General features: G+C 33.1%; 2 protein-coding genes across 2 annotated transcripts; one reads left to right on the top strand and one right to left on the bottom strand.

The window, feature by feature from the left end:
- The first annotated feature begins 2,057 nt into the window (after positions 1 to 2,057).
- Positions 2,058 to 4,019, top strand: LOC144546317 (ammonium transporter 1 member 2-like). Its single transcript, XM_078294869.1, has one exon. It carries the CDS (start codon positions 2,128 to 2,130, stop codon positions 3,658 to 3,660), a length of 1,533 nt encoding a protein of 510 aa, XP_078150995.1. The 5' UTR covers positions 2,058 to 2,127; the 3' UTR covers positions 3,661 to 4,019.
- Positions 4,020 to 4,681: 662 nt separating this feature from the next.
- Positions 4,682 to 8,312, bottom strand: LOC144546055 (defective in cullin neddylation protein (DUF298)). The gene is made up of 10 exons (XM_078294603.1): positions 8,080 to 8,312; positions 7,556 to 7,640; positions 6,987 to 7,061; positions 6,725 to 6,761; positions 6,551 to 6,634; positions 6,315 to 6,375; positions 6,130 to 6,236; positions 5,341 to 5,406; positions 4,987 to 5,146; positions 4,682 to 4,885 (listed from the first exon to the last, which is right to left on the bottom strand). Exons 1-9 carry the CDS (start codon positions 8,129 to 8,131, stop codon positions 5,051 to 5,053), a joined length of 663 nt encoding a protein of 220 aa, XP_078150729.1. The 5' UTR covers positions 8,132 to 8,312; the 3' UTR covers positions 4,682 to 4,885; positions 4,987 to 5,050.
- Between the last annotated feature and the right edge of the window lie 3,252 nt (positions 8,313 to 11,564).

Below are 11,564 nucleotides of genomic sequence, written 5' to 3' on the forward strand. Positions count from 1 at the left end.
CAAACTATTCAATTTGTTCATTATGGTTTGGATGCTCCATAGGCGCATGTGATAATTAATTATAAGGTCCAATGTACATGTTCTTTTTTATATCTTACCATAATTGCATACTAATTTGGCATCCAAAAATTCAAAATTGAAATTCAATTGATAAAAATCTTAAATGTTGTTCCTTCTAAAGTAATGTATTTATGTGAGTTCCTTTGTACTTGATTAAGACATGAAAAAGAAAAATCATTCAAAAACAGGACTAAAAATTTCATCGATTAACTTTAGCATGTTGATCATTTTTTATCGTTGGATGAGTAATTAATTATTGTTAAATTGAATTGTATGCTGAAAATTATTATTTTTTATTAAGAAATAATTGTTATATTTGGGGTATATCACATAATTCAATGTCAAAAATTAATTATTTTATTATCTGTTGAAATTTCTATAATTGTTTATATTTAATTTTTTTAATAGTATACTCTCATTTTCAAATTAAATTATTTTTCAAATACGTACTTTTAGTTTTAAGATGAAATTCAGAAATATAATTCTACTTTAAAATTAGTACCAACTTCTAAATTATGAAGAATGATAAGCAATAAAAAGTTACAATTAATTGTTTAGCATAAATCAGAAAAATAATATCTCAATTATCATCCCCTTTTCGTAATTAATCTTTTGCTAATTTAATATTATTTCTGCATTAAAATTAATTGTCTTAGAGTTAACAAATAAGCTTCACTTGAAATAATTTTTTGTATAGTTTACACTACCATTATTTGATATGGAATCTACAAAATTTTTATATTTAGGTCGCCAAGCTGGCGATTTTAGATGATATATTAGCTGTCTTTAATTATTAAACCAATAAAAGAAATATATAGCCTATATATTAAGGTTATACATTGATCATAATCCCCTGAAATTGAAAATTAACATATTATAATTTAGATAAGTTAGAGGGACTTTTATTTATTTATTTATTTATTTTGAGATGTGTGGTTCTCATGAATTCTTTGAATCTTTGTTTTGGTCAATGAAGGAATCTAAATTTAAAATTTAAGAAGGAAAGAAGAAACCGGCTACCTATTTAATGAGTTCACCTAACGGGTGGAAAAAAACCCATTTAAAATTCTAAAAACAAAATAGTCTGAATTTGGTGCTATATTTGTTTTTGTATAGTCAACTCTTTGAATTTGTAAGAGGAAAAGTTCAATAAGACATCATGGCTACATCATAGGTTCGGATTATGAATATTTTTTATTATTATTTTTTAAATGTCTTAATTAATTTAAGAGGAGGGTTCAAATGCCTCCATGTTTTTGTGCCTCCATCATGCCTCCATCTCTCTCTATTATTTTCAAAGTTCAAACAGTCGATCCGAACCGCTCAATCTGACCTCCATACTAACATATGTTTGGAGACCAAATTTTATATTTTTAGGAATTTTTTTACTATTTTTTTCGATAGGTAAAAAAATACTGTTTTTAGATGGTTCAGATTTACTGATTTTGTACCTATCTAAGAAAATAGTAAAATTTTTTCTAAAAATATAAAATTTGGTCTCCAAACATATTTTAGTATGGAGGTTAGGTTGAGCGGTTCGGATCGACTGTTTGAACTTTGAAAATGATGAAGAGAAATGGAGGCACAAAAATATGGAGGCATTTGAACCCTCTCAATTTAATGCATGTAGAGATGATCTAGTTGGGTAGTCTAGCAAGCTTGACATTTAAATTTTTTGAAATTTGGAATTTAAACAACATTCGAGGCATGTTGTTCAGTTCACATTTAAAACTTGGTTTGTTGCATTTTCCCAAAAAATTTCCAATTTAACAGGGACACAGGTACCAACAAAACCCTACATAAAAAGGTTTCTTTCCTATTTAGTAGCTTTATAGAGTTATTACAAGAGAACAATTCAACTTGTATTTTTTAAATACTAAATTATATAAACAAATATTATGTATTTTTTTTTTAATTTTTGAAATATTTTGAAATTATTTTTCTAGTCTGTTTTTGTCTTTACCTTCAGTCCTCTCCCCTCCTCATCTTTCTTAATATAAAGCAACCTCTCCTCTTACTCTCTCTATTTGCAGTTTTACACCAATCACATTCTCCTATTCTCTAAACATGTCGACTTGCTCGGCTAACCTGGCATCAATGCTTACCGGCGCCGGTAATGCGACCGGCGCCGCTGACTTGATATGTGGCCAATTCGACTCGGTCACGAACCAGTTCACCGACACGGCTTATGCCATCGACTCAACCTACCTCCTTTTCTCGGCTTACCTCGTCTTCGCCATGCAACTCGGTTTCGCCATGCTTTGTGCCGGGTCGGTTCGTGCGAAAAACACCATGAACATCATGCTCACTAATGTTCTCGACGCTTGTGCTGGTGCTTTGTTCTACTATCTCTTCGGGTTTGCGTTTGCATTCGGAACGCCTTCTAATGCCTTCATCGGTAAACATTTCTTCGGTCTCAAGAGTATGCCTGAGACTGGTTTCGACTACCCGTTCTTTCTCTATCAATGGGCTTTCGCCATTGCTGCTGCCGGTATCACTTCAGGGTCTATAGCTGAGAGGACACAGTTTGTTGCTTATTTGATTTACTCGGCTTTCCTTACCGGGTTTGTCTACCCGGTTGTGTCCCACTGGTTCTGGGCTGCTGATGGCTGGGCCGGTGCCGCGAGAGGATCAAATCATTCACTCCTGTTTAAGTCTGGTGTGATCGACTTTGCCGGTTCAGGCGTAGTGCACATGGTTGGTGGAATTGCCGGTTTATGGGGTGCGCTTATCGAGGGGCCACGTATTGGGCGCTTTGACCATGCCGGCCGTGCAGTGGCATTACGTGGCCACAGTGCGACATTAGTTGTTCTTGGTACCTTCCTTCTCTGGTTCGGTTGGTACGGGTTCAACCCGGGTTCATTCACTACAATCGACAAAAGCTACGGTCCATCTGGGTCAATCAACGGTCAATGGTCGGCTGTTGGCCGTACAGCTGTCACTACAACTCTCGCCGGTAGTGTTGCCGGGTTGACCACGCTTTTCGGCAAGCGCCTTCAGACAGGTCACTGGAATGTAATCGATGTGTGTAACGGGCTTCTCGGTGGGTTTGCGGCAATCACCTCAGGTTGCTCTGTGGTCGACCCGTGGGCCGCTGTGATTTGCGGGTTCGTCTCTGCTTGGGTATTAATCGGTGGCAATATGCTTGCTGCCAAGTTAAAATTCGACGACCCGTTAGAGGCCACTCAGTTGCATGGCGGTTGCGGTGCATGGGGTATCATCTTCACCTCTCTATTTGCACGTGAGAAGTACGTGAACCAGGTCTATCCGGGCCTCCCGGGCCGTCCTTATGGGCTCTTCATGGGAGGTGGCGGTCGGCTTTTGGGTGCACATATCGTGGCGATTCTCGCCATAGTTGGATGGGTGAGTGCAACCATGGCACCTTTGTTTTTTCTTTTGAATAAGCTCGGGTTGCTTAGGGTTTCGGCCGAAGTGGAGTTAGCCGGTATGGATCAGACTCGCCACGGGGGAATGGCGTATGTTTACACCGATGAAGATTCCGGTAAGAATAGAGACGGTAACGAAGGTGGCGTTAGCTTCATGCTTAGATCTACTCAGGGAAAGGTGGAGCCCGGTGAAACGCCGCCGACCGACGTGTAAGTGCCAGCTAATCAGCTGTTGACACGTGGATTTTTTTTTTGAAGGGTGGGGGGGGGGGGGGGGGGGGGAGGGGTCTAATTGGGTGATTGATCTCCAATTGTATGATAATAGAAAGAGGGGGTTTAGGGTCCATGAGTGTGTAAGTGGCTAGATTATGTGTGATAGATATTAATTCTCTTACAAGGTTCTTAATTTGCAATCAGAAATATTATGTTATGATCCTTTTTTTTTTTTTTCTGATGATTTTTAAACTTTACAAGAATTTTGATTTTCTTGTGGTGTTGGGATTTCTGGCATGTTGTTCATGAATCTTGCCACAGTTATTTGAAATCATGTAAATTGATGTGTTTCCTTCTTTTTGTCCTTTATTTCTTTAAATTTTTGTTTAGAAAGCTAATGATCTGTTGTGTATCTTGCATGATTTTGGCATCTTGTTAGTTTTTCCACACTTGCATGATGTGTTGTCTTTTTGTTTGCCACCACTATCAAAAAAATAATAAAAAAATGATTATTTAAGATTAAATCAACACCAATTGAGATGCATGTCCAGTGCTTCCTGATTGAGAAATTGATTGTTGCTATTGCTCAATGCTCCCCCTATGAGATACACATGATGTAGATAATTTATTTCAATATTTAAAGTAGAGCATTTTACCCCATGTGGCCAAGCTATTTAATAAAAATAATCCAACATATAAGTTATGATAATTGATAAGGCGCTGTTGAATTTTATTGTTACTTTTCAATATTTTACAAGTTTACTATGATTTCTAATCTCTATTTATAAGCTACAAAGCTCAAAAGAGCTGCTGGTACCTAATACCTACTTTTTGGCTATCTTGGTACCTGTGTAACAGAGTACCGTTTATTTCCTTTCAGAGTACTACTAAGAAGAACTAGTTCACACACTTGATGAATGAATCTGAGATAAATTATTTGCCCAAATATGGCCATTTTTTTAAACAAAATCAGACATCATAATTAACAAAATAATTAATGAAGACAATTGGAAAATATTAAATTAACTACAAGATTCAAAAAATATGAAAAAAAAAATATAGTATGGGAACATTTCATTAAGCAAGGAGATGCAAATATGAGGGAAATAAAGGGTATGGATGGTTCTTTGTATTTCTTTAAGTGTATCACTGACCAAAACAAAACCCAATTTAAAAAAAAAATATAATCTAGCATCATCTTCTCTCTCACTATTTCCAGCAGTGTCCTGTAAATATAATATCAAGAAATAAACAAAGTTAAAGATATAAGCAATAAATAGATCAAAATAAGGTAAGAAAGAGAGAGGAAAAGTCTAGAAAGTAATACCATGAGAAATAAGAGGAAGAAGAGGCCAGCAACCATGAAATACCAGTATAAATGGGAAGTAGAGCTACTTTTCATTTTCACGGAACCATTCCACAAAATTATCCAAAATCAGTGGCCATGCCAGATCAGAATCATAATTTTCAAGAGAAGGGAATGGTATCTGAAAAACAAAAAATTCTTAGAGAGAGAGAGACCATGGCATCTAAACTCATTAATTGTACACAGTAGTTGGATGAAGTACTTGACATATACTACTGGTATGGTATTTTGTTCTATAATTTGTCAATATATTAAAGTTTGGTGCAAAAACCTAACATATTAAATGAACAAATTGTGGAAAACATAAAATATTACCTCATGGCAGAACCTATAGAAGCCCATCCATTGGTCCATGTTTATCACCTTATACTCACTTTGGTTCTACAACACCCAATTTCGAAATTTAAAATACAGATAAAAATAAAAAACTGAAATATTACTGATAAAAGAATACTGAACAGAGAACTTTATGCTCTAATATGCTAGTCTAATGAAAATTGTACAAAAAAGTTCCACAAATGACCATCACTGTTGCATAGCACATATTGGTCCATACTATGAATTAATATTCTCATTTTCAAAATCCAAAGAGTCGATCTGAACTGTTTTGATCTTCACATAGAAAAGTACTTGTAGATCAAATTTTACATTTTTTAGATTTTTTTACTATTTTCTACATAGGTGGAAGAAAATCACTTGATCCAAATATCCTTAGACCATTTAAAAGTAGTGATTTTCTACCTTTCTAAAAAAATAGTAAAAAAAATTAAAAAAGATGTAAATTTAGTCTGTAAGTAGATTTTCATATGAAATCATGTTGCACAGTTCATATTGACTATTTCAACTTCGAAAACAAAGATATTAATCCATAGTACGGACCAATTTGTGCTATGCATAGTACCATAGCCTCACTCATAATACATTACAACAGATTTGCCATGAGCTAATGGCATCTAATTTTATTATCACACTAAACCACATTTGGGTACTAATAAAACTTCCATAGTCTTGAGTATTTAGGTAATTTAAATTATTCTTGTCTGGAATATATGAAATGAATCTTGCCACATTCCAAATCATATGCATAAAAAGGAGAAAATTTACCTTCAAATATTCAATAAATTTATCTACTTGCAATCCAAATTGAAACCCTAAAACTAGGCTTAGCAATTGACATGCGCTCTCAATGTCGACGCACTTCTGCTTGTCCTCTGGAATTAACCAAAAGATTTCAAAATGTTGAAATACAAAAAATAAAATTATTATAATAGGAAGGGAAAGCACTGTACCTGTAAGACAATAGCGAAAGGAATATGAATAGAAATCAAGGAAATCACTTGGCCTACTGACCTGTTTAATATAAAAAAAATATGTATATGAGCATAATTTATAGCAAATTTTCTTAAAAACTGCATGTATATATCAGACCTGACAACCAAATACCAATTTGATCTAAAATTTAATAGCCTTTTGCTTAGATTCTTGTGTATAATTGGTTTTTTAAGGATAATGTAAAATTACAAACTTCTTTGGCTAATTCAGGTAAAGTCTTCTTTAGTTTGCTAATGGAATCCACTCTTAGTGCTTTCAAACCAGTTCTCCATTCCTCCTGTTAAACATAGAGAAACAATATGAATAAATAGACGAATCAATATATCAAGGAAGTTTGTAGTTTAATAAAATAAAAGTAGATATATACCAAAGTAAAGTAACCTTGCCTTTGGGCCCTCATTTTCCTATAGAAAAGATTAAAAAAGATATGAGGGGTATATACAAGATATGACTGTTACTACAAAATATGGCAACAGTTATTAATAACATTATTGAGTTAATTAAACAAGATAAAAATATAGGTATTCACCTTAAAACATTCAAACACAGAACAAAAAATGATCAATAAAATATTGGTAACAGTACCTGATCTGACTAGCATGGTACTAAAATAAGTGTAGTATACTTACCATGCAAGCATAAGAATTCTGACATCAGTATAATCAACCTCTAAACTGGAACAAAGTTGTTCTATCCCCTCTGGGCTGTTACGTAAAAAAAAAAAATACACATTAGAAAATGCTAAATAAAATTTTCCATGTCAAAGAGATACCTAGTATATAAAACATAACCCAATGTTTTAAATAATGATAAGCGGTTCTGTAGTGATTAAAATTAATATCATATCCTAATTCCATGAAATAAGATACTGAGAAGGTATAATAAACTATCTTATTTACTCTGTCTGCTCAATTTTGATCGGTAAAATCATCAAAAACACTTTGGTACCAAATTAGCATCAATTTTGATTGGTAAAACTGCTAATTATGCTTTACTGTTTCGGATCATTTAGTCTGAGATCCATCAAATTACCAAATACCCAAAATGTTTAAGAAAGTAATGGTAAAAATTATAATACTAAACAAATTGAAGCCAGTCAATAATTGTACCAGACTTTCATTTTTTCCCCATAATCTAAACTTACCTTATCACTATGTTACACCAAACATAATTAACCAGAAAAGAAGTTCAAACTCACTCAATTGTGCCAGAGGTTTTATCAGCATAGACATTAAATAGCTGATCAATTTTTTCGAATTCCTTCGATGCAGCTTTAGTTGAACCTGTCCAGAAACAAAAGAAGTATATTAAACTATTCAATAACATAATCAATTTCATTAATTACACTCAAATTAAAACCTAGTTTCAAGCACAAACCTCACCATACTTATATTTAACTACTACTAAACAAAAAACTAAAGTATATACATCCAAGTTCCAGGTAAAGATTTCAGCAGAGCAGTTTTGGCTACATGCAGCGTACGTACTATATAATCAAAACAGCAGGGCATATGATTCGTGTGCTGTATGAAGCCAAAACTGCTTTCTTAAAATCATTACCCCAAGTTCCTCCAAACTCAAACAATCACAGGAAAAATCCAGTCTAACCCATCTATCCGAGTAATTCCTAAGCCTACAACGAACAAAAGAGACTTCAAGCGTTTCACATGTACGGCGAAAATCTAGGTTTTAGCAAAATAGAAAGAGGAGAAGAGAATATACCGGCGGCGGCGGAGGCGGAGCTGGATTTCCGGTTAGAGGAGCGCCTCATCATCGCTGATTTCTAGAAGAATCGGCAAATCGGATCCTCGATCAAGCGAATTCGAATCCGATTAGTAGTAGTAGTTCTTGCCTCTTCTTCTTCTTCTTTTTCTTTTTTCTTTATCCTTTTTATATTTGCTTTGTTTGTTTTGTTTCTCGGCTGCCGCGAATCGAACTGGAGAACCGAGAGGAGCAGGAGGTTATATATATATATATATATATATATAACAAGCGTTAAGCGTTAAGGTTCAATATATAGAATAATATGGTATTTTTGATTTCTTTCATAATCCTAAAATAGTTATTTTTTTTAATAGCCTTTTATATTTTTTATTCTTTGTATTTTTCTTCTGATTTGGAAAAAAATCAAAATTAAAAAGTAGCAAATCTGGCATACCAATTTATACTCCTATAATTGCTTTTTTTTTATTAACTAGACTTTTATAATACTTTTTAAATCAAGCTTTTATGTCAGTGTCTTCTATAAGAGGTGCATGCTAAGTTATAAAATTTCTCAAAATAATCTGTTGCTTTTAATTATGATTTTTTTTTTTTTTTTTGTAATCGTAAGAATAAAATATTTGTTAAAAAAAATCCATGATTTTCTATTTCCTTGCTTTTTGGGCTGGAAGAAAAGTACAATTTCATTTTTATGATAAGCCTAAACATAATATCAGAAAAGTCCATATATATATATGAAGCCCAACAATTAATGCTCAGTGTCTCATGGCCCATATATTCCGAAATACTTAATGGCCCATCACCGGGATAACTTGAAAAAGGCCCAATGTACTTTTGGGTTCGGTACTGTCTGTGACTGGGCTTTCATAAATGCATCAAACTGTCAAAGGTTGAGATTAAATTTTGAACATTGGATATTCCTTGCGCCGTTCCGCTAACTTTTGATGTCAATTTGATCATGTTTATTTAAAATTATTTTGGGTAAAGAATCCGGTACACCCCGAATCTTTTAGATGTTATTTTTGAAAATTAAATCTACGATCTCTATAGACAGACAGAACTCATATCATTGTATTAAATCTGCAGTTCAGTTACTCATGTTTATAATCCCCTGAACTCTTGCTTTATAGTTAAAATATATATAGGGTCCAGCTAATTTGCTGCCGGCAGCATTTTAGCCGGAGGTGCTGCCGCCCTTTTTTATTTTTGTGATGTCCAAACAACAAATTCAAACCATTAGATGTTTAATCTATATTATAATATACTTGGAGACCAAATTTTACATTATTTGGAATTTTTTTACTATTTATTAAGCTAGTTTGAAAACCGCTGATTTCAGTAAATTTCTGCAGCATTGAAATCAGCGGTTTTCAAACCAGCTTAATAAATAGTAAAAAAATTCCAAAAAATGTAAAATTTGGTCTCCAAGTAGATTATAATATAGATTAAACATCTAACGGTTTGGATTTGTTGTTTGGACATCACAAAATAAAAAAAAGACAGCAGCACCGCCGGCAGAAATGCTACCGGCAGCAAATTAGCCACAGCCTATATATATATATATATATATATATATATATATATAATCTCCTACTCCAGTTCTCCAGTTCGATAAGGAAGTTTGCTATATAATGAAAGACACATGTGTAAAAGAAAATAAAGAAATGCTTGCTATTATTCAGCATTGTCCAAGAGTCAACGAAATACCAATTTCATCCAACGATCTAACTGGTAACATGATTAGTTGTCAGCATGTCAGTGCATTGACAAATTAATTATAAATTATTTATGATCATTTTTGCACAAAAACATTTAATAATTTTTCCTTAAGAATTGATTATTGGGAAAAAATGATTGATCATGCCTAGCAATTTTTAACATGTATTACTTTTCTCCTTTTCATAAAAATTATTGCTTTCCTTTAATAATTGGAACCAACAACAACTAATTAATGAGCGTCAAAGTTCTACTTTCTAATAAAGGCCAGAATTTGTTTGGATGAAGATGCCCTTTAATAAAGTAACACTAATGGAATTCATCTTTATTCGAGATGTTGTTTTGATTCCGTTTAAATTGTATGTAATACTCTAAATCACAATATTCTTAACTACTTTTTCTATTATCAAAACACAATAACTTTCTCAAGACCCACAAAACTCAATTAAAAACATCATAATACTAACTATATTTGTTCTACCTAGATTTATTAAACATATAACTCACACTAACTTATCAATGACAATAAGATTCTAAGCATATAAGTTCTCTTGACAAGCATGTTTGGATCACAACGCCTCTTGTTTCTTGGAAAACTCTAACATAAAAGTTATTATTATTTTTTTTTTGTGAGACAAAACATGGATCTAGCCTTCCAAATTTCAATGTTCATAGGAGCCTCCCAATCTGGATTTCAAACTAATGATCTCGCATACGGATAATATTGTCTTTTGCCACAAGATCAAATGCTGGTTCTTCAAAACATGAAAGTTGTAGAATATTTTGTAAAGTTTCAACAGAACTTTAAATTACATTACTTGCATTGGAGCTCCTATTGAAGCAGATATGGCCAAAATACAATGACGTGTCATCCTGAAGCGTCGACGACATTTCGTGTGTTTTTTACTATGTCATTCTGTTATGTTGAAGCATCCCAAACATATCATGGCCTGTTGAAGCATTCCAGATAGTATTATAGCATGTTGTTGGAACGGTGAGACCTATCAGTTGAAGGAGCATCGTAACGATATAATTTAAATGATGTTAAAGACTACATGCTTTACTATCTTAATATCATATTTTGGAAATTATAAAAGCCGGTAGTACTAGATTCCTTAAAAAATATATATATAAAATAGTGAGTCAAATGGAAAACACGAGGCGAATAATAGAGAGATGAAGAAGAATATATTCATAGAAATGCAGAGGTGAATATTCGGATATTTGTCATAATTGTGAATGCTTGTAAACCAACATTTCGCAATCTATAATTAGTTGAAGTATATATTAAGTATTTATAGTGGAACTATTATTTAGAAATTTTTTATTTTATTAAACATGGGAACGATGGATGCATGTGTATGAACACGAACAAAATATGGCCGGAGTTGGAAAAAATGCTATGTAGGATAGCTTTCGCTATAGCTATGCTATTCACGATTGCTTTTTTTTTTTTAACCTTCCCGCGATGATGCGATAATCACTATTTATAACCTTGATATTAATGTTAACTTGATTCTAGTTTGCTTTTTGTGTCTAGAATATTTGGAGTGCGTATCCTCTGAGATTTATCAAATTTTACATGACCGACGTGTCCGGTGTTTATCCGGGGATAGCGTAGGGGATCAATTGCTTTGAAACTGATCAAATGGATCAATATCATATGGATCATCAAGTTGGAAAAACCTTTCATCAATTTCAACATTTGTTTCTGGAAGTTCTGATTAAACTATAAATGGATTTTAAAAAAAAAAGAAGACATTTTAGCA

Source organism: Carex rostrata, chromosome 29 (genome assembly GCF_964058835.1).
Source record: "Carex rostrata chromosome 29, lpCarRost1.2, whole genome shotgun sequence".
Taxonomy (NCBI): domain Eukaryota; kingdom Viridiplantae; phylum Streptophyta; class Magnoliopsida; order Poales; family Cyperaceae; genus Carex; species Carex rostrata.

Excerpts from the sequence above, each read along its gene's own strand:
- LOC144546317 (XM_078294869.1), top strand. The coding sequence starts at position 2,128 with ATGTCGACTTGCTCGGCTAACCTGGCATCAATGCTTACCGGCGCCGGT.
- LOC144546055 (XM_078294603.1), bottom strand. The coding sequence starts at position 8,131 with ATGATGAGGCGCTCCTCTAACCGGAAATCCAGCTCCGCCTCCGCCGCC. Across the intron at positions 6,237-6,314 it reads CTTTCGCTATTGTCTTACAG|AGGACAAGCAGAAGTGCGTC; the intron begins GTACAGTGCTTT and ends GGTTAATTCCAG. Across the intron at positions 5,147-5,340 it reads TCTATAGGTTCTGCCATGAG|ATACCATTCCCTTCTCTTGA; the intron begins GTAATATTTTAT and ends TTTGTTTTTCAG.